The following is a 23478-nucleotide window of genomic DNA, read 5'->3' on the forward strand; positions in this document are numbered from 1 at the left end:
GCATAAAAGGCTCTATAAATTCAGGCAATAATTTTCATTTCAATTAATCATTCCAGAAAATTGTAACTTTATTGTCTCTTTGTCTTTGTTTCAGTTAGAAGATGCAACTTTTTTCATTGTCTCTCTGCAGATTATGAAAGGCTTTGTGGATTATATCATCAAATTAAATCAACCCCTTTAGCGTTACTCTCGGCATATCACAGTAATGGGCTGTGCCTCAGGCACTTCCTTCTCTTTTAAAAATACTTTGCTTGTCTGTGTTACTCTGAACTGGTGTATTTCTCCTTGCTAATAGGAAAGTGTATAAAAAAAACTACATGATCATTAATACTGAAGAATCGTTAAAGTTGATAAAAACAGCTCTGGCTGCAGCGATGTTGTTTTTCATGGTCACTGCTTTTGGAAAACATGCTGTACAAACCTCAGCTTAGCTGTTTTTACAACACACCAGTTGATCTAGTGGCTATTTGATTCCATCTATTGCACTTTGAGAGGTAGCTTCAGTTAGATGAACATTCTGCAAGCCTGTTAGGAATAAATGGATTTCTAGAGACTGCCTTCATCTCTTTTCCACAGTCCCTGTTTTTGATGCAGACAGCATCTGAAAGCCAGCAATCTGTAGCTGAGCAGTAAAGTCTTGGTTGGGTTTTTGTTAAAGCGATGATGTGCTGACTGGCTGAAAAGTAAAAACTGCAGTCTTGTAACATCAACAAAATAAGGCAGGATGTCTTTCTTATGCGAGACGAATGCTGAAAGCATAAATGAGCCCTGCAAGAAATTGGTGGATCTGAGCACTTCTGTGGGGTAAGGGTATCGTGTACATCAGACACAGTCACTTTTTTTCTTAATAAGAAAAGGCCAAAGTCTTAAAGTTCATGCCACATGACTCACCTTTGCCTTCCTCTGTCCTCTGCAGTAGTTCCTTGACAGCACATCCAGCTGGGTTTCCTCTCTTAAGCAAAACTACAATTGAAGTAACACTGAAGGTATTACAAAAGTGCCAACCCACTCTGAGCATGCAATAAAAGGCTGGGAAAGCTTGGAGAATTTGGGGTAGTATTTTAAAGTCAGACAGTGAGAAGAAGGAACTGACTTGAGCCAAACAGAAGTATGTCTTAGGAAAGCCCCTGGGCATAAGCTCATGTATGAGTCTCTGCAGTTACGCTGAAAGGGAGAGACAGAGCTGATACAAGCAGTTTCTCCTGCAGCTCATCCAAGTATCTTTGCTGCCAGAGGTCTGACTGTTGGGACACGGGTAGGAATGTGGCTGCAACTGAGCAGTGGGGGGGGGGGGGGGGGGGGGGGGGGGGAGCGAGGGAGGGGGGCTGGTGTTAAGCTTCCTGACAGTGATGCAAAGGAAGCTTCACACCTATGTCCCTGCTGTGTTACATCCACAGAGGGAAGACCTAGGAAAGTGATTGCCTTTGCAATTTAAGCACAAAGGGTTTTCAGTCATGATGTGCTTTGTACCCTTTGCTTTCCAGTGCTAGGAATACTTTTAGTGAACCCTAACAGAAATAAAACTCTGGCACTGGGATATTCCAAACCCAGAGTTGTTAATATCTCTGGTTTCATTTGCTCTTAACTGCTCCAAGACTGTCTGTATATCCCGTATAGTTTTCTCAGTGTGCACGTCATGTCATTCTGTCTCATTGGAATCTCTCTTAAAGTATTTGCATAAGACAAAGCTTGGCATACATTTTTTTACATGGATGACATAGTAGGTCCAAATACTTGGCTGGTATTTGCTTAGTCTGCATGTGTCCCATTGCCATCAGCTGGAGAACAGTAGGCATGCTCACAGGGACTCTTTGTTTTGCTAGCCAAAGGAAGGGAGCCATCCCCAAAGTCACCCACTCTCTGTTTAAGATTCATTGAGATTAGTTTCTGGTCTCTTTGCTGCCAGCTGAGGCTGTGTTTTGTGTGTATGCTGGCAACAGGAAAGCCTGGATCATGAGGTGGAGCAAAAGTACTTTGTGGCCCAGATAACAAGCGCTACATCAGGAGAGAATTGATCGAAGTCCTTTCTTAGATGCTCTTGCACAATAAAAATAAAATTCTTTTCCATCAGAAGAGGGCTGTGCTTGTAACTGGATTAGAAAGAGGCTGAATTTGGGTTTGCAGATGAACAAAGATTAGGGGGTGCAATCATGTAAACATTTTGGCCAAGATAAGAACTGGAAAACAAGGCCAAGGATTGCAGTCATGACTGGTGTTCTAAAGTGCAGACCTTGAGCTGTTCTTTGGGGGTATTTTTTCAGAACATTATCAGGCCTTTGAAAATTGTGCCTCTCCAAAGCAACATGTTTTGGGTAGTGGAGCTCACTAGTTCTGTCAGAAGATATCAGAAAAAGTGGCTAGTCTGGGTCCCATCCAGAAATCCCCATTACTGGGACTGGAAGCTACTGCCTGTCTCAGCTCCTGCAGATTTATTTGGAGGTAAAAGCGACTGCACAAATGGGGCTTCATCACACTGTTCTTTTTGCAGGAGGTCTTCGAGGAGCTACAGTGGTAGATGCCTTAGATACTCTGTACATCATGGAACTCGAGGAGGAATTCCAAGAAGCAAAAAAATGGGTGGAGAAGAGCTTTGACTTGAATGTGGTAAGTCAGTTTCTGGCAATGTCTGTATGTATCAGAGAAATGCTCAGTGCATGTTTTGCCAGTTCCAGTTACAGAGTCTTCTCTAAGAATCATTTGAGGAGGGGATATATGAAGAATGCAGGGGAAGAAACACTCAACTCACTGATTTTTTAATGAATGAATTTATTTATTTTTTAAGGCCAAAGGGACTGCTGTGATGATTTGCCCAATCTTCTCCCTATACATAGCAAAGGCTTCCAGGCAGGGATCACTGGATCAAACTCAATGTCTGACTGAAAATGAAATTCAGTGCTTAATGTTTTGTTTTTCTATTTTGGTCTCGGTTGTACAAACAGCTGTACTTATTGGATACTCTGCAGAATTTCTTTTCATGAAAGAACAAGTTCTGCTTCATCCTGGTAAAATGTCTGTCTAAGATAAAGCAAGTTTTCTTTTTACATGCTGTAGGTTAAGATTAAAAACACTGATCTCCTTCATTGGGTCTTTTGCTGGTATGCGAAGTCATCGCTAAGACTTGTGCAGTGGAAATACAGTGCTTTGGCAGCAAAGTGGGAGCACATATTGAGCCTAGCTTTGAAAGGAAGGGCATCATCTCTGAAAATGGCCGAAGATGGTCATTCTCTGTGGCCCTTGAAGGTTTCTTAGCCACTTTTTCTTAGAGCTAATGTTAGATTTGATGGGAGTCTGGCACAACACATGCTTTGCAGTGCTATCAAATGAAGGATGCTGTCCCTGTCAGTACATAAAGGAGGCCTACAAGAAAGCAGGAGAGGGAATCTTTGTCAGGGAGTGTAGTGATAGGACAAGAGGTAATGACTTTAAACTGAAATGTGGTAGATCCAGATTAGATTTGAGGAAGAAATTCTTGCCTATGAGGGTGGTGAGGCACTGGAACAGGACACCCAAAAAAGTGTTGTCTGCCCCATCCCTGGAAATGTTCAAGGCCAGGTTGGATTGGGCTTTGGGAAACCTGGTCTAGTGGGATGTGTTGGAGGTAAATGATCTTCAAGATCCCTTCCAACCCAAGCCTTTCTGTGATTCATGGGAGAGCAGATGGGATCACATCAGTGGTGTACAGAGAATGTTAAAATCAGAGTGCAGTTCAAACTTTTATTTTGTAATGCCAGCCTACTTGTCTGTCATGAAAAATGATTCTCCTCATGAGAAAAACGAATGCAGTTGCCTTTGTGGAAAAACATCATTTGGGAGGGCATGGCTAGCATTCATATATTCATAAAAGGAAGACCATATCTGATAAATTTGCTGAATGCTCTCAGCACATTACTGAATTGATAAACAAGGGACAAAATCAACTGGGAAATAATTTATTTGGATTTCATAAAAGCTTTTAATCTTGGCCTGCAGAACAGATTGATCTGCATAGGCAAGAATGAATGCTATGGATTGATAGGTGGTGTCAGAATGCACAGCAGAGGCAGAAAAGAGGGGAAATGAATTTAAAAATGGCTCTGTACAAAAGACTCTGACAGTCCAGAAGAGTGAGGCAGGAACTCCCAAGATGCACAAGCTCTGTTTGGAACTGGATGCTCTGCTCTGCCTAATGCTATTTCAGTCATTATCTCAATAAAGTATTTGCTCTGATTTGTAACCTGCAGATATTTGGAAATGAGAGGCTAGTGCAGAGGTTCAGGTCCACCTTCGCCTGCTCACTGGAAGTGTTGTGTTGGTGGGAGATCTTTCTGTTTTGCGGCTTTATGCATTTGCATGAGGGTAGGAATCATTTATCAGACAGATTGACCGGCACATTTTCAATGCAATCATTTTGACATTTGCTGATCATCAGCTGAGTAGGCAGAGCAAAATGATTTCCAGGTGAGTGGGTTCTTGAGTGATTCAATGAACCGTATTCATCCATGTCTGCTGTCTCTGTTGGTGGGGCATGCATACATCATGCAGTTTGTTTCTTCATAAACATGCCTATGACATACACCAGGCTGTGGTCATTTCTGTTCCTGCAAACTAGGGTGAGTCCTTGAATGACAGAAAGTACCTCACGCAGGAAGTGCGTTTCATCTATTTAATGCAGTAATCTCTTCACAAAAAATGGAGAAAATATTTTTGCCATGTGGCTGTACCATTTTTTCTTTAAATAAAACATTTCAGAGGGCCTTTTTTCCCCTAAACTAACTCACAGATTTTTGCAAGGCGTAACCCAAGACAGGGTTGAAATGATGGACAGTACACCTGCCCTAACTGATTTACGTATTGTTAGCTTGTGATAAATGGGCAATTTCAATATTTCTTTTCCCTTCAGGCTCCACCTGTCACTGTAGAGCAAATAAAGTGCTTTGAGATCTTAGATGAAGAAGTGTGTTACAGTGTTAGTGAGAACTGGGAGACATAAGCATCTGCCTACAATCTGTTCGCCTTAGCTGCCATTTGTGCGTGCAGACTTTGCAGTCAATTATATCATTTTGTGTTTTCAGAATGGAGAAGCATCCTTGTTTGAGGTGAACATCCGCTATATTGGAGGACTGTTGGCGGCGTACTACTTAACTGGAGAAGAGGTTTGTTTCAGCAGCATTCTCCAGCAACTTTGCTCTGTGTATCGGAGTATCCCGTCAGCCTATATAACCACAGTCTAAACCTATAATTTGTATGTGTATTGAAATGCAACTAATGTTCTTTTAACTGCCTCACATAATTACCTTGCATAGACCATGCCTGGCTCACTTGCACAGATTTTTCTTGTGTGGGCTATTCTAGCAATATACTATAATATAATGTGTCATTTGGACACATTGCTCCCCAGTGAAATGCCACGTGCAGTGATCTTTGCATTTGTTCCTTTGTATTCTAAACTTTGGCAGTATTTCATCAAACATCACTCCAGGTTCTGCCTCAGACTAAGGAGGGCAACTGGTTAGTGGCCCTTGCTCCAGACTCTGTCTGGACAGTCTCTCTGTAGCAGTAATTTGTAAGATAAAGTGCCGTGGGGCACAAGGAAGGAAGGGGTTGTCAAACTGCCATGCAGAGTACCTGTATCCTGCCAGCTCACATGCCAAAGTGATATAGCTCCACAAATTGTCCCTTTGCCTAGTAGGGACAGGGGCACATGTCTTAGGGGGTCACAGCCCCTCTTGTAGAGTGGTGGAGCAGCCATTCAGTGGATGCTCCCATCCTTCAGCAGTTCTGCCTAAAACAGGAGTCATTTACTGCCACTTCCCTTCTTTCTCTCCAGCCCTGTAGAGGCCAAAGCTTAACGCCATAATCTGTTTTATAATATGACTGGACTGGAATTTTATAGTTGGCTGTAGAGAGATCAAGAGATTATTCCTTTGTCCTAGAAGCCTTAGGCAAGCAGAAACTCTGTTTCAAGGAGGAGTTTTGTGAGTGAGGGAACTGTAAGATTGACTTTTATATGAGTTTAGCTCTTGTGCTGTACACTGTCCGTGGCTAGGTGCTGTCCAACATAATAGGACTGGATGGCTCATCACTGCATGGTGGCACCATTAATCCGTGGAGTCACGCACAGGAGCTGCTCTGTTACTTCGGCTGCATTTTAAATGAGTTCCAGGAATGACTTCTATCTTTGATTTCCCACCAGGGAAAACTCTCAAAGACTCAGTGCCCCTACTCAGGGCCTGTCTCAGTGACAACTTCAACAGGCTTCAGATCAACAGCAAAAAGAAACCACATTAAGCCATAAAACTCAAATAGTGACCTCTTGAAGTGCAGTCAGCAGCAATGCACAGCAGTCGGGGCAGTGCCTGTCATATGCCTAGTCAGTGTCACCAGGCTGAAAGGCAAAATGCAAGTCTCTGTCTCCTGGAGTTCCCATCTGAATCAAATTCCTACCTCCCTGTAAGTGCATCAAAGGCCTGCTAGCTCACAGGAGATCTCAGCTTTCTTCAGTGCTGCAGTTTTGGAGCAATAAATTCCTGCTTTCTTAGAATTACTATGACAGCTTGGGCTGATACAGCGGAGATAGAAGTAAAAGGCTTCCACTTAATCTCTTAAGTCACCTGCAAGCTTCCCTTGATCAGGTCTAAGCTCTGGAGCAAAAATTAGTGCGTGCAGCAGTTTGTCCCAAAATAATTGTGTATGGTGGCTTCGTGCTACAAGCCACCATAAGCTATAATTTGATTTGAAAGCTCAAAACTCAGGCATTGTGATTAGAAAAAGGAACAGCTTAGCCATTAAACCATGAATCCCTCCTGGAAATAAGTTACAAGTTAAAGAATGCTTGTTGGAAATCTTGTTTTTTTGCTACAGTAGATAACACCATCTAGGAAAACCCATGTTATAAATCTGATGATTTTGATTTTAATTCAGTCATTTCACCACTCCTGTGTGTGTGCTCTTCCACACTGGGAAAATGTAAGAATTTGTCTCAAAAGAGTACTCTTTTGTTCAGTTCAGATAACTGAAATTTGCTGCTGAGGTATTTGGGGTGTTTTGTGAGCTCCACAGCTCTGGCTGCTCACATGCAGGTTGAGAGTTTGGCAGGGACCTTGGGTCTGGCTTAGTATAGATTTTTAGAGGACATTTATACAGACACCACAATTCACTATGACTTTTGGTTCAGATCTGTTGTGCAGTGGATCTATGGCAGCAGAATATCTGAAATGGTAGATTCATATGGTGCAATACTTCCATTTTTTTATAATCATGTGTGTGAAAAAGTAGATTTAAAAGAATCCAGCATGACTAGTATTCACAAGCAGTCCATCAAATGTTTATCCTCTCTTCTTCTTTTAACAGGTCTTCAGGAGTAAAGCTCTGGAACTTGGAGAGAAACTTTTGCCAGCTTTTAACACCCCCACTGGTATCCCACGTGGCGTCATAAATCTGGGCAGGCAAGATACATGTCCTTACAAACGTATCATTTTAACACTGAATGTAAAAGACCAGGACCCAAGCAGGAACAGCAGCAGTTCCTCAGAGGTGCTCCCCTCTTCTTCAAGGTCATTTGTTTTGCCAGCTCAAAACCAAGAGGTGCCTTGGCAGAGATTGCAGGAGACTCAAATTAAACCCGGCTGTGTTTTATTAATTTTGGACTGTCCGCAGTTTCTTCTTCTACCTCTTGGCAGGGCTCCCTGCTGCAATAGCATTTTCTTCACTCTCATTTTCTTTAAAAGGTTATTTGTAGTCTGCACATAACATGGAGACCAGTATATATACTTTTTGTAATGTGCCCAACCAAATACATGTGAATTTATCCGTGTTCCATGTTTGGGGAAATTGGGAAAGGAACTGGATGGGACTGGCTGACAGTTTTGCTGCTAGAAAGGGAGGAATATACAGATCATATAGTTTTCTCCCTGCTGGCAGCACTCAGGCAGGTGTGTATCCTTCACTTAGAGTCACAATATTTCATGTCGGATAGGTGGTAGTCTGTTGCTGGAGGTGATCTTTAAGATATCTGCATTAAATAGCTTGTTGAAGGTCACTTGGCAAGGAGAAGCCAACCTGCAGGCTGGACTCCCAGTCTCTGATTCTCACCAGTAGACAGTGTTCCCTGCCAATAAGGGCTTGTTGGCTCCTTTTGATGCCTACTAACAAATCCCCCTGGGTAAAAGCTGCATGCTGGCTGAAACGCAGACAGCAGGCAACGTGTGTTAACAAAACCCTTTCATCCTCACCTCTTGCAAAACTCAGGGCAGCAGCCATGAAAATCATTATTCATCTCTTAGCCCAAATCTCCTGTTTGGTTCCCATCTCTGTGAAGTACAAGACTGTCAGATGTTTGACTCATGCCAATCCATTGCTCAAATATCACTGTCACCGTTGAGTTGTCTCATGTGCATGTGACCCCAGTGAAAATTCGAGCCATCACCAAGACTTTAATCGTCTTTTTACAGAAGAGATGTTCTGCTTCTCCTGTGACTGATAAAGGTTTGGCATAGACTAACCTTTCAAAAACCCTCCCCTGCCCTTTGTGAAGACAAAGGAAACAGACTGTGCCTGCCTAGACATTCCCAAAATGTTTTGTTGATGACCTTGTCTGAGCACAAAGAAAATCAAAATAAAACTGAACCCCCAACCCAGAACCCATATTACTGACTTGAGCTCTGGCATCAGCTGTGAAGCTGCTGTGAGGGCTTGGAGTGTCAATTGATTTAGGAGCAAAGATGATGTGAGCTAAATCTGTTGTCTGACTAGTGCAGAAGCATGATGAACAGCCACATGCTGTAAACCCAAAGGGGAAGGGAGTTATTGAATGTGAGATAGCATGTGGAACTGGAAGCAGCGGGAAGAGAGGTGATGCTGTGAGAACAGATGTTTAACCCAAATGTCAGGGCCAAAACAAAACCCAGAAAAGTTTTGCAAGAGAAGTTGTCTCCCCAGTTCTACTTCTTCAAGGTTGTGCTAATTCCAGAGGGACTTGTCAACTCAAAAGCAGGACAGTCTTCCAGCATGTGTAGGCTTTTGGTGCGGATAAGCTTTTAGGAGTGGATAAGAATGGCATTCAATGAAATAAACAAATGCTGGCATTAAGTCAATTCTGAGTATACATTTTTGAGGGCCCAAGTACAAAGACAGCCCATGCCCCCCTCTTCCCATAGCTACCTGGTCTTCTCTCTCTATCAGGTCACCTCACAGGTGTCCCGTCCCCGGTGGTAGGCTTCCCTGTGGCCTTGTGTATCATTCTGTTCCAGAATGATATCTCATAGAGGCTTGTTTTTCATCCTGCTGGTCTAACTGCCATGTTGTCTGCCAGGTCCTAGAGTACATTGTCTTCTCAAGCTGATGCTTTGTGCTCTCTGCCTGTGTGTTACACTGTGATTTCTCTCCTGACGCTTCCCGTTCCAGGTCACTGGCCCCTGCTGTCCTTCACAGCTTCCATAAACCCTCTGCATCTCCAGAACCTTTTTCATCCTCCTCCTTGCCTAGTTTCTCTGACTTGGCACTGTTTTACTGCTTTGGATCTCTGTGAGAGAAGGAGGCGATACAGTCATTTTCAGTCCAAACTTGCCCTGGACAATGTTTAATGAAGACCCATACAGGGGCATAAAGAGAATAAAGAGAGCTCTGGGCATTTTCCTGTGTCTAGAAGACCAAGGTCCTTTAAAAGGTATTTTCCTCTGAGATGTTGTAGTATAGGTCAGGTATGAAGATCCAGTTTGTTCAGTCTGTAATGCTGAAAAATGTTTTCCTGCAAGGGGTCATTTTAACCCCAGGACAAAGTGCAGAAACTCTGTTTCCTCCAGACCACTTTTTCCTGAGTTTTACTGTGTTTTGTCACCCAGAGCTTGGATTCTTGTCAGCATGGTCCTTGCAGGCAGTGGCTTGCTGCATGTGTGGGACAGAGGTTCCCAGGGGAAAGTTGTGTCAGCTGCTGTTGTATCACAACAAATACAGCCTCATTCGGCTGCTTCCAAACACTCATTTGAACTAGCTCAGAAGCCTGTTTCTGCTTTGTGAGATTGTATTTCCTACCGTCTCCCTTCAGTGAAGTAAATAAAGAAGAAGAAGTTGATTTTTGTAGAAATGAGAACACCAGGGGATTGTTTAGCACACCCATCCTAGGTCCAGCTACTCCCAGGTTCAGCAGATATGTCCAATGTGATATTAATACCACCATTAACCTGGTCAGACTGGACAGAGGGGTTTCAGCCATAAATGCTTGATGTTACTAGGGTACCCATTTTATCTGCAGACAGTGTTTTCGATGGAAAAGCTGCTGATACAGCATCCTGACAGTTTGCAGGGAAGGCTGATGTGTGGCAGTGACTGAACAATTTGAAACAGTGTGAACATATTGCTTATCTAATGACTCTTTTTGTCTGGAGGTGAAACAAATAGCTCTGGACCTGAGATGGTTTTCCATATATCACATGGAGGGGAAAGCATTTTTCCCCTCAGAAAGGTCGTTTGAGCCTTCTGTAAACAACAGAGAAGACTTCTGTTTTCATAGCCAAGATTTCAGACGCCATCTAGTGTTCTCCCCATCACTGGAAATTTGTTACCTCATCAGTACCAACCAGAAGCAACACTTGCAGACACAGGAAAATCAAAGCCACATCACTTCTTAGATAGTTTGGGCAAGCTTCCCTGGGCAAGAACCTGCAGAGGCTATTTTGGCCTAAGGACATAGGTCACCTTATTGTCTGTGTAAATCTCAGAGAGGTGTAGAGCTGTCATCTGTAGCAGTGGTCTACAAGAAGGAAATGGTTGAATATAGAAGCAAATCCAGGAAGGAGGTGCATGAGACTGTTAGTGCTTGGAAGAGCCTCTGCCCTTCCATATCCTTTGGTTGGTTTTCTTTGAGGATAAAAGGGCAAGGGATGCCTTCCTCATCCCCAGAATTGGCTTCTTCCTTTGCTCCAAGGAGGATTTCTCTCCATCCGTGCATGGGTTTGGCAGGGTGAGAGGGGGAAAAAACAGAAAGTGAGAAATGATACACAAAAGTAGGATCGGAGGCACTTTATAAAGCTGGCTGCTTCAGACTGTTGGCCAGTTTCTGTAGTTTTATTCTGTCCTTCCTGTTCTTGCAAGGTGAGTACCGGTAGGGTACTTTCAGAGTTAGGTTTGTTCTCTGTAGATGTTAAGATTCTCCGTGGCTTTTTACTACAGTCAGGTTTGCCCAATGGCAACTTTCCCCTAGCACTGATGTTTCTGTATGCTGTATCCCCCTGAAACCAAGCATATGTTGGGAATGTCAGAGTTGTGTATGTCTAAAGAAGATGAAATTTTATTGAAACAAGGTGCTTAGGGACAGTCTGGATTCTATGTAAAATATCAGCTTTGTGGGATGTTTGAGATGTGAGTTCAGCCCAGGCTACTTAGAGATCTGTTTTATCCCGCAGTGTCTTGTATAGGGCAGCTTGTGAATGTTCTTTCAAAGTTTCCTTTAAGTTGATCTGTTTGGGAAGGCTTACTTTCCCACAAAAAATGCAGTTTCCCAGTACGTGCAGTCTGTTTGTCCTATCCTAAACAATCCTTTGTAAAGCTATTGCTCCATCCCACTAGTATTGGTAGAGTCCTAAAAATCCATATATGTCCTTTACATGGTCCCTGTCAACACCTGATGTGCATTGCATGCACATAGCAAAAGCATGGTTTGCACTGGGGCAGGGGAGTGACCTCAGGCGTTGGCTGTGTTTTCCTGGCAATGAAGGCTCCCTTTTCTCTCCTTGCAGTGGCATGAGTTGGAGTTGGGGTTGGGCATCTGCCGGAAGCAGCATCTTAGCAGAATTTGGTACCTTGCACTTAGAATTCCTGCATCTCACAGAGCTCTCTGGCAACCCGGTATTTGCGGAAAAGGCAAGTACTTCCCAACTGGCTAATAAAATGGTCTGTTCATACTCGTGGGGGCAGGGCTGAAGCAAAGCAGCATTTTGGTTTGCCTGCAGCAGAGAGCATGGCAGCAGTGTCCTCTCTCTCCAGTACTAGTATAACTTACAGAGGAAAAACCTTCCAGAGTGGGACGTGGGTTCAGAAACCTGTATCTTGCAGGGTGTAAAGGTCACCCGACCTCAGACCAATTGGCTTTGTAGGGTAGCTACTCCATTGTTTTCTTTGGCCATTTATATTTGCTGTAGCAACCTCACCTGCCTGTTTCCATCACCTGTGAGGAAGATAGGAACATTTTTCCCAGTGTCTCAGTTGTGTGGCGTTGTAGTAGAAACTTATTCAGACAAGGGCACAGCCAAAATAAAGCTGTATGTTGGATCTCAACTGCAATATGATTGTTAATTCTTATATCCTAATAGTAGTTTCTTGTACTCACAGACCTTTTTGCTCTAAAGAGCCATTATGCTCGAGCATTAGCTCATTATGCTCTAGCCAACAAGATTTCTGCTGAGGTTTCATGTGTAGGACAGTCCTGACAGTTGGCATATTGGATTCCTTCTGTGTAACTTGTAACTGAAAATCTATTAATATTATACACTACCTTGAGCTTTTCTTTTTTTTTTTTCCCCACAAGTGATCTTGTAGTGCATGTGAGAGCAATTTAGTAAATATGCCGTTGGATACCAGTAAGTCATTAGCTTTCACTGCACATACCTGAGAACAGCCTTTGAGGGCAACAGTTTGTTCCAGGTAGAATCCAGACTACCTCCATGAGCTTAAAGGAAATGAGGCCTGTCCAGAGTTCCACAGTGGGTTGAAAACAGACAGTGGTTTTGGGATTGCCAGTAAAAGCCTCAAAACGGTCCATTTCTAGGGTATTTCCAGTGCAGGTCTGTCAGTTCTGAACCAAGAAGAGAATTTGTGGAAAAGAGAGGAAGAAAGAGATGGAAGGAGCTTGGAAAGCAAAGTGAAGAATATTATGGAGTGTGCGGAAGGCAAGAGGAATGCTGCAGAGCAGTGGTCAGGAGAGAAAACAGAGTGTGAAAGGAAGCTAGAAACCTAGGAAATTCTGTAGACAAAGACTGATGATTTGAAATAAAGGAGACAAGCTAAAGATACTTGAGAACAGTGATAAAGACAAATTGATCAGAGGAGAGTTCGAGGTAGGTGAGAAAAGATCGGTGGAGGGACCAGGACAGGGTGTGAAAAGAAAGTGCATGGGAAAGAAATGATGGAGGGGGGAAAAGGAGAGATGAGCACTCAAAACTCAAGGACAAGAAGATGCAACATTGAAAACCAGAATTTCATCCATATTCCAGGTTCAAACTGTGGCATTTAGAGCCAGTCAAGCCACTGACCCCAGTGTAACACATTTTCTTCTTTGCCTGTTAAGCTTGTAGAGGGATAAAGGCTGAATTTTTCTAATGGACTCCTATTAGCTGACCATGTCTGGTGTGTGCCACAGAAAATGTATCCCATTCATCTTGATACCCTCTAAGAGAGAAAACAGAGGATGATAAGGGCTCAAACAGCTCATCCTGTGCGAAATGATTTCAGAGAAACAGATCAATTCATGAACTTGCAGCTTGAGACTTTTGTGATTTTAGCCAGAATAAAGTCCATCTGTGTCTTCTATTCAAACATGTCATTACTGAATGTTAGTAGCATGGCATACTAAATATTATGCAGCCTGATGACTTACTTGGAAATACCATCTTAAGTCTGCAGCCAGCTTTTGCGTACAAATGATTTGATTTCATAAAAGATTTAGAGTTTATTAGCTGCTCTGTAGATTATGGTAGAATATTTATGCTACTTACCATTTAATTTCATGCATTATGGGAAAGGTCTGTTGAATTTAATGGGGGTGAAACCAAGGGAGGTTATAGAGTATAAGAAAGGCTGTTCTAGCATATTAAAGCAGCTGTCTGTTGTTGAAATTAAAAGAGCAAATTCGTCATGTTAAGTGACCGCATGGTGAATTGACGTACTATGTGAGTCATGCATTCCTGCCACTCCTTTCCCTTTGGATCATGACAAAATCACCCTCCGCATCCTATACATTTCAACCCAGATCCCAAATCCTCAGGATTTCTTCTGGACCAGCATTGGGTAACTGCTTCTGCTGCTTGCTGAACTAGGGCCTTGCAGGATTTTTAGAATCATTTTTAGAATTCCACAGAACTGGATAAAGATTGTGCTGAGGAGTCCAGCAGGAAGGTCTCTCCATCACAGACCTCGCACTGGAGAGGCATGTCATTGAGTTCCACTTGCATGATGATTCACAATGTTGCAGGCTGCTGTGCTTGTTCAGGCAGGGATTGGCACTGATGAATTACAGCGTTCTCAGTGACAGTGAAAACGGGTGGTTTTTTTTCAGCAGAGAAGTAACATAGTTCTCATCTCTCATTTCTCCTAGGTGATGAACATCCGCAAAGTCCTGAACAGAGTGGAGAAGCCGCAGGGTCTTTATCCCAACTTTCTCAGCCCGGTCACAGGGAACTGGGTGCAGCGTAGGTATCAGTCTGCATTCAGAGTCCCACCTGTAGCATTTCAATCCTTCCATTACTCTTTAAGAAGAAATAGTAACTGTCAGAGCAGCAAGCCAAAGAAATGTCTTGTCAGGAAGCCTGTTATAAATGTGATTAGATAATGCAACCCGATTTGGAAGATGCAATATAGTAATTATACACTTACTCCATCAGCATTGTTTCCAGCTGCACGTCTTACCTCCAGAAAGAGAATTAGGCCTTTCCTTCACAGGGGAGGATAATGGTACCTGGTTCATCACACAGATACTAGAAATCAGCATATCTCTTTAAGACCTTATCCTGCAGTCATCACCTAGCCTGTGGGCTTCCTTGGGAGTTGCACAGGATGACTGTGAGCAGAAGCCCTGTGAGACTTGGTTCCTGAGAATGCTATAGCAAATAGGAAACCACTGGTAGACGCTTGCATATTCTCAGATCCCCTGAAGATTTAGGAATGCATTTGCTTGTGTGCATTCATGTACCTGTCACCATGGTACCTGCTCTGTAGTGCAATTTGGTGCAAAAGGGTGAGACAAGTATACATACTTTTTCTCTTGTTGGGAACCCAGCACTGTCCAGCCACGAAGACACTAGCACTAAAACAGTTAGTGCCCTGATATAGAAAAGGGAGCAACAATTAGGAAAGGGCTTGGAAAGAGCAAGGAAATAGTAGAGGTAGTGTTCCCAGGGAAAGATTATTTATTTTCTTTCTCTACACACACATCTACTTCTTTACCCAGAGAAGAGCCAGTACTCCTCTTTTTGTGCCACCAAAGGGGCTTACCCTCTGATAGTTAAATGAGAAAGGCTGCTTCTTCTGGTCTGTCACAGATCCCTGACCACAGCTTTCCACTCTGTTAAGGATTTGCTTGGTTTGGTGAGGGAGGTTAGCTGGATTTAATGTTTCTCTGTCAAATGAAAGAGAAGTCTTTTTTTTTATTATCTTTTTTTTGTCTTTTTTTTTTTTTCTGAAGCTTTTAGCCTGTCAGTGGATTACATTTTATATTGTTTAAGCAGATTTTGGATCATGCATTAGTTGGTGTCCCTGGGATGTGTTGCACTGTTTGCTCTGCTAGATCCCTCCAGACCTTTCTAACTAGTATTTATAGCTCTGATTGTAAGTGACAGGCAGTTGAATGGCTGCCATCATCTGAGACAGTGAGAGTGTATCAGCTGTTAGCAATCCCTGATCTTTAACTGCCAGATCAGCATGTCTAATGGTAATTGACAGGGCTTGTCTTGAAAAGTTTCCCAACAAAGCATCTTGGATGGCTGCAGTTGTCCCATTAAACCAGAGCTGTCCTTTGGTGCCATGAAGAAAGAAAATAGGCTTCTATGTTTGTCCCATTAATTGATCTTCTATGTTATCCCAATTCCTTTGTGAGCAGCTCAGCTTCCCCTCCACATTTGTCTCTGCAGAGTTGTTGCAATATGTTCCACTGGAAAAATTAATCTTCCATCCGTGACCACACCCCTGAGATGGTACTTCCTTTATGTTATTCCCAGCTGGTAGCCATACTGCACATTTTCCCAGACACAGGCATTAATTCTGCCTGTTCATTGGTGCTGAGAGAAGTGTATGTCTCTTAGATCTGCTGTTGCCATAACTGCTCATTAGTGAATCTTTGGGAAACTGAAGAGCTGTGCTCTTAATTCAGATGGCTAAAATAGTCAGCTTGATAGTAACCATTAATCTCTTCTGCCAATAATTCTATTTATGGCTCCAAATTTGACTTCATTGTACTGACCTGCTCCCATCCCTTGCTGACCTAGAGAGGGGCCTATTGTTGGTGCTCAGAGCTTATTGAAAGCAGTCTCTGATTACTTGTTCTGGGATAGAGTGATTTATGCAAAAGGACTAGAGATGTTCTCTCTCCTAGGCTTTCACATCATGAGGACAACTCATGGCATAGAATCCTATGGCAGTTGTTCATAATGTAATGGTTGTGATCTGAATCTGTATTCCATTTAGGGAAAAGACTCATCAGCCTCTTCTGCACCTCCAGTACTACTGCTGCGAAATAGATTAGGAAGGACCAAAGAACGAAGGCAGCTGCTGCCTGCTACAGAGATGTTCCTTGTAGGTGCCAGGCTCTCATTTTCTCTCTTTTCATTAAAGCTTTTTGCAGGAAGATGTTTTTCTTGGAATTACTATGATTTTCTTAAAAGGTACATCTTTGACCTGGGTGAATGAGCAGGTCTTCTAAATGAAGAGGCAGTGCTGTACCTCTTCTAAGTGTAGTTGTTACCTTTAGAAAATTAAAGCATGGTCCCCCGCTGAAATAAAAGATTCGTTTATGCAAAGTACTTAGGAGGCAAATGCTGGCAAAGCTGTTGCCATATGGAAAGCAATTACATACCAGAGCTCCTGCTTTGGTGACGTTATGAATGGCACGCTTAAGATCACAGACCTTCTCTTTAGAGACAGGCTGTGCAGCTGTTGTTTGTAAATAGTCTGTCCTCTTTTTTTTTCCCCTGAATTCATGTGTCTAATCTCACTGTTTTGCCCTGGATTGTTCCGTAGATCAGTAAGACATACTGTACAGGCATATTTGCTCTTATGATTAGGAAAATACATGGCTGTTGATCTCTCCTGTTGGTAGGACTTAGCATTTAGAATAAGCCTGAGGACATTATATATGTACAATGAAAGGGAAAATAAAAATCTGAAGAGGTAACTCCAAAAACAACGCCACATCTGCTTACATTTAAAATGGGGAAGTGTACAGACACAGAAGTGAACACTGTTAATTAACAGAGACTCTTCAGACCGTGGTCGGTAATTTGACTTGTTCTTCTAAAAGGGGGAGTTCTTCACTGCTTCAAGGAATTAATATTACTTTTTCCACCGTGGTAAGGCTTAAATATATAAATCCAACCAGCAGTTCTCCCCCAGCAGAAACCTGCAGCTGTCCTGCCCATTTCACAATTAATTTGTTAACATCCTCTCTGGTAAGGTCATAGCATTGCATACTCTGAATAGGTAGCCTTGAAAATCTGATCTCTCCAGAATAAAATATTCAGTGACCATCCTTGCACCTGACACTATCATTTTAATACACCAACAACCTCAGCCTTCCCCATGGCAGGGCGTCCCACAGTGAGCCAGGACTACAAATGACGGAATCTAGAGGTCTCTATGGCAGCCCCTTGCTGGCAGCTGTGTCTGATCCAACATGCATTCTCCCTTTCCTGAGGCAGGGAGGCAGCACCCAGCAGCTTCATATAGACAGAGATCTATCAATACCTGCTGTTGCATTTGGTTTATGAGGCAGGGATTTATGATGATTGCTTCACAAAGCAGGAAGAATCCTCAAGTTGCAGTATAAATAAGTGTTGCAAAATGAGACATCTGAATAGTTCTTTTGAACTTGTAAAATGCTTTGTAAAATGACAGAACATTTTTCTTCTGATTGCACTTTCCACCTTTCTTCGTTTCTGGAAAAGTAATGCAGCAAGCTCTCCCCTGGAAACCGGAAAGGAAGAGGAAAGAACAAAGACATCAAAAAGGACACAGTTGTTTGCTCTTTGTAACGCAACTGCTCATTGTATATCATGAACCTGAGTTCTTTTTTTTGGCTTTCCCACTATAGACCATGTCTCTATTGGAGGGCTCGGAGACAGCTTTTATGAATATCTCATCAAATCTTGGCTGATGTCAGACAAGAAAGACTCTGAAGCTAAAAAGATGTATGATGATGCATTAGAGGTAAGGAGCAGGTTGGTACTCCATATTTTTGGTTAGGAACATTGTTCATCAGAGTGTTTCAGGCAAAAGTGTTATAGATCTTTGAGTCTAATATTCACTCCTCACCCTGTCCACTAAGTATCCTGAGATCCTGCTTTTCATCCCTTTAGGCAATAGAAAAACATTTGGTCAGAAGGTCTGCTGGAGGATTGACATACATTGCTGAATGGAGGGGAGGCATCCTGGATCACAAAATGGGCCACTTGGCTTGCTTCTCTGGGGGCATGATAGCACTTGGAGCTGAACACGCCAGTGAAGAGAGGAAGCAACATTACATGGATCTTGCTGCAGAAATAACAAACACTTGTCATGAGTCTTATGCACGTTCAGGTAAACCTGTGGGCTGCCTAGAAAACACGAGGAAGGGAGAGTCTGAAGCCTAATGGACTCAGTGTTTGTGTGGCAGAGGATTGCTGCAGGGTGTTTTGTGCTCCAGCAGTATCTTCATTTCATCAGTCTATATGATTTTCAATTGTCTTTTCCAGGATATCTAAAAGAGAAGGCAGTATGTTTTACATGGCAGACAGCTGGAACAGCAGGACAGACGGATATAAGCTCTTGTGAACCCAGAGCTGAATCCTAGTCCTGCCTCTCAGCCACAGAATAAGCCTTCTCCCAACAAGACTGTAGTTTGATTCTGTCCTTTCACATCCTTATGCAGACAAAAGTAGGAATTTAACAGTGATTAATTGCAGGATGCCCACTATATGGAGCAGAGCAGCTGAGAAGACCAACAGGAGAGTGTTGGAGACCTGCAGCTGCTGAAAACTGAAACAAACTGAAAAAATTAAGTTTCTCAGCCTCTCCCGGCTGGCTAAGTCTTTCAGTTTCACAAGTCCAGTGCAATGTGTTTCAACCACACAGTGTGTTTATCAGTCAGTATTTTGGGAGGGCAGTGACTCGTGATGAATGAGACTGGGCTAGTTCTCTGCCTGCAGGGCTTTCAGCAAGATAAGCTAGCTTTGGACTCTTCTTTCTTTGAAGGCATCTCTGTAGCTGTTCTGAGCCTGCAGGCAGCAAAGCAGTAGTCAGCGTTCCAGGACCTTTCCAAACACATCTGTGCTAGTTGTTGTTCCCAAAGATTGTTTCACCACATCAGCAAGCCCATATTGGCAGCTGAGATCCCGCATGTTTGCCTATTAAACTTCAGGTTAACCTGAAATGATATTTGCAAATAACCCGCCCCCATCCCTTCAGCACTTAGAGAAATAAAGGAAAGCAACCAAACTAAAAACCCTCTGGCTGTGAGTGCCTAGAGCCAATTTTCACCTACAACAGTATCCATCAGCATAGAAAGGACAGTAGCAAGCCTGCCCACACTAATTATAGTGCTGCCATTTCAACAAGCTCATTGTTTGCAGAGAGTGTCTGTGCACTGGCTCTCAGCAAACAGCACAGTTAGCAAACACTGTTAGATCCACATGTAGACAGGTGGGCCCAGGGAAGGTGTGCAAAATATTTAGAAAATATTTAGAACAATAAAATGACTGCCTGAAACATGGCCTTGTGGTAAACACGTGTAGCAAGAGAAACCTGATGTGGCATGATCATAAGCAACCTCCTCTTCCGTGTCTTTCAAATAAGGAGAGAGTTGGTCTTGTAAGTGGGATCTGAATGCTAGCTGTTCTTTGCAAGAGACTGAGAGCCTCACATAAGGGACACTCAAAAAGACCAAGGTACTTGAATGTTTTATTCATAAAAATGTAGTGAAGTGGATTAAGCTGTCCCTTGCTACCTGACGTCCTCTTTTTGAGGCTGCTAGTGGACCAGAAGGAAAGGCAGAGGAAGTGGTTGCAGGTCCCAAGGTACCTTTTCTTACAGCCTCCCTGCCCCAGTACAGCTGAAATGGCTCAGTCTGCTGGGTCCCAAGCTCTTCAGTGAAGAGCTCTGCTATCAAAATCAAGTGTGGTGCAGTTCTTAAGACAATATCCCAGCCCAGCAAAAAATCTAGGATGTGGGGGAGATTTGTACCTGCTCCAAACTCACATCTGGTCCAAGCCTTTTGTTTTGTTAGTTGTATTCACCCTCAGAAACACTTTATCCTCAGCTAGGTAGTACCCAGGCATACCACAGAATGAGCGGTAACTTTGAATGGGTAGTGAGCATAGCTCATGTGTTCTATGGAGTTGCCACTATTTTGACAGTAGCTGTGAGGTTGATATGATACACAGGCATGACTGATCTGCTCTTCTGATCTCACACAAGCCTTAGTCAAATGTCTGCATCCTGAACACCATAAAAGCACCTGGACAAACTGTTTACCTGTTTTCTCATCAAACTGCTCATTATAAATGTGTGATTTTGTCTAGATACCAAACTTGGCCCTGAAGCCTTTCGCTTTGACACTGGAACTGAAGCCATGGCAACCAGACTCAGCGAGCGCTACTATATCCTTCGCCCAGAAGTGGTAGAAAGCTACATGTACATGTGGCGACTGACACATGATCTCAAGTACAGGCAGTGGGGCTGGGAGGTTGTGAAGGTATGGTTGCAAAAATCACAGTAATAATTCTTACAGGCTGCTGAATTCTTACAAGAATCTTTCCTTTAGTCAAGAAAAAGACCAGAAATGATTTAAATCATTAAGATGCTAAGACTCATTAGTAATGGGACAGGAATATACAAAATAGCTTAATTTAGTATGGCTTATCTGCTTATCGTAGTGAATGTTTTCTTTGCCCTTTGGGCTATGCTAAAATCAAACAATCAATCAAAACAGTGGAAGTTTATGGAGAGGAGTGTTTCAGTCAGCAAAACCTGCTGTTAATGTAACAGCCCTTTGCTAAAGGAGTGAACCTTGTATTTGAAATACCTGCACTACTCTGAACCATTGGTTTGGAGTTCGCCAGGGAAAATCAGCAAACTTGGCTTTGCCTTATTTTCCCACTACCACTTCCCGGCCAGAAAGTCCCTCACCTCTTCCAAGCTCTTGCAATAGCTAGTTGACTGCTGTCCTGCGTCCTAGCTGGGACTACATTCAGTGGCAGAACTGTCATTCATCTAGTGCCCTGGAAAAGAGGCTCTGCAAACAGCTAGAGTTGCCACTTGAGATCTGTTTTTGCTATACGTGTAATGTCAAGGTCAATCAATGAACCATCTGAGGAGGTTTATGTTTGTCTTGCTATTTCATTAGAACTAACTTTATTCCTGGAGACTGGAGTAAGCACCAGTGAGAGACAGAAGCTACTATAAACTTGGAATTTGATTTATAAAGCTGACTTGCAATGCGATTGACAATGATTAATGAGTTACTCCATGCTATTGTGCATTACTGAGATTTCTTTTCCTTTCTCAGGCCCTGGAAAAACACTGTAGAGTAGAAGCTGGTTTTTCTGGCATCCGAGATGTTTACACCACAGTCCCAACCCATGACAACATGCAACAGAGTTTTTTCCTTGCAGAGACTCTGAAGTAAGTCTGGTATCACAGAGGCCTTTCAGAGTAGCATAATTCCTGCAAGATCAACACTTTTGTCTGCGTGATAAGTCTCTATTGAGAAAAGCCTTTTATCCTCTGTGGGGAAAATTGGGAAAGGATGTGGAAGCTTTGGTAACTTCCTTCTGTAGAACCATTGCTGCCATAGGCTGTCTCCAGGTTTCTGCTCATGTGCTGGGTTCTTCTGTGATCCACAGTCACTCTAGATAAGTGGGAGGCTTATTTAGCTCTGATCGTTTAAGTGATAGCTGTCCCCTCTGCCAGGTTAATGCCCTGCACAAAGAGGAGGCATGACTATGATTTGAATTTGCTGCCCCTTGGGGTAGATTTTCTTTTGCTAGTAGCTAGAGCTAATGTGGAGTGGCTGAGCACAGATGCTCATCCCATTTTGCTGCACTTGCCCCAGGGGTGGTAACTTTCAGCAAGAGAGTGAGGCAGGCAGGCAAGAAACCTGTCACCATAAACCATGGCAGCTGAGGCCAGTGGTGGCCCCATCGCAGTCCTGCTTGCAGTGCTTTCTTGTACATGCTTGGAGTCCCACTTGGGCTTCTTTAATCTCCCTTTTGTCCGTCTTCTTCCCTCCCACCCTTGCCTTATGGCTCCAGGTACCTCTATCTTCTGTTCTGTGAAGATGATGTGCTGTCCCTGGACGACTGGGTGTTCAACACAGAGGCTCACCCCCTGCCAGTCAACCACACAAACTTTAAAACTAAAGCAAGTGTGCAGTAGTGAGGCCATTGCCCAGCACCCTGCTTCTACAGCATCGGCAGGTTACTGCATTTCCTTTCCATTAAAGGAATTTGTGTTGTTCCTAAAATGTTATTTTGGGACACTAGTCCAATTCCGGACAGTATTATATTGGGAAGTCGAAACCGTGACATAAGCACCTTATTTTCCTCTGTGAGGAGCTCTATTAGCCTGATAATGAGATGTTTATTCTGGGCCATACTGTACACAGTTCATAGACATTCCTTTATACAGAGAATTTATATGAAATCCACAGACTTTGCTTTATAGTGGCCAAAGGACCTGAAGTTTGCCATAAAATAGACTTCCCCACAACACACACACCCCTCCTTTCATTTTTCTTTTTCATTTTTTCCTTTTATATACCGTTGGATTTATCACCTTTCTAATTAACAGTTTTCAATATACTGTGCTTTCTAGATGGTGTCAAAATTGTAACTAAATCAAAACCTGTCAGTAAATTTCTTGATCCTAATGTATTTTTATATATTTTTTCTGTGCTCTTAAAACACATTTATCACACATCATATCTCATTTAACTTTCCCTTAGTGTTTTTGTGTTTTTCTACTTTTATTTGGAACTAAATGTTATGAGTCACTTGTAATACTTTCACTGCTGTAATAGTCAAATCTGTGAAAGAGAATAAAAGTCTTGTAAAATAAAAAGCATTTATGGGTTGATCCTGCTTTAAAGCCATCTGTGAAAGACCTGTTACGTCCTGCTTGGAATAACTAGGTGACAATACTGGATTATTTCAGGAATATTTCACAATGTATGTTGATTTCCAGCATAATCTACTTGTATGGACAGCAATTCCCACCTGCACCAGCTCTTTTAAATCATTTGTTCACTGTCCGGTATAGATTAGCAGGAGTACTACTAAATGTCTTATTTTCTAGCAAAAAATAAATAATCCCCAGATAAGTTTGCTCTTTCATATACATTGCTTCCGGAATAAAGTAGCAGGAGAAAAAGAAAGGAAAAAGATGAAGCCAGATTCTTCCATGTGTCCTGGTACTGAATTAGCTTTTTACCCTGTGTGTCCTTGGTACGTGACTCTAGGCAGGATAACTGTGCAGCGATGTTCATACACCACTCTTGTTCTGACCCTGGTAGTTGTGGAGTACTTGCTTAGCAGTACTGCTTAGCAG

At 42.8% G+C, this 23478-nt stretch overlaps 1 protein-coding gene across 2 annotated transcripts in view; it reads left to right on the forward strand.

Moving 5' to 3' along the window:
* MAN1C1 (mannosidase alpha class 1C member 1) overlaps positions 1-22995 on the forward strand; it is a 44969-nt gene extending 21974 nt beyond the window's left edge. For both annotated transcript variants that reach the window (XM_066982646.1, XM_066982647.1), the window contains exons 4-13: positions 2489-2604; positions 5052-5132; positions 7330-7424; positions 11712-11835; positions 14285-14378; positions 17990-18105; positions 18255-18474; positions 20454-20626; positions 21440-21555; positions 22185-22995. In XM_066982646.1, coding sequence (XP_066838747.1) covers positions 2489-2604; positions 5052-5132; positions 7330-7424; positions 11712-11835; positions 14285-14378; positions 17990-18105; positions 18255-18474; positions 20454-20626; positions 21440-21555; positions 22185-22308 — 1259 coding nt within the window. In that variant the 3' untranslated portion in view covers positions 22309-22995. The remainder of the gene's footprint in view (positions 1-2488; positions 2605-5051; positions 5133-7329; positions 7425-11711; positions 11836-14284; positions 14379-17989; positions 18106-18254; positions 18475-20453; positions 20627-21439; positions 21556-22184) is intronic.
* The last annotated feature ends 483 nt before the right edge of the window (positions 22996-23478 follow it).

This window comes from Anser cygnoides, chromosome 24 (genome assembly GCF_040182565.1).
Source record: "Anser cygnoides isolate HZ-2024a breed goose chromosome 24, Taihu_goose_T2T_genome, whole genome shotgun sequence".
Classification (NCBI taxonomy): Eukaryota; Metazoa; Chordata; class Aves; order Anseriformes; family Anatidae; genus Anser; species Anser cygnoides.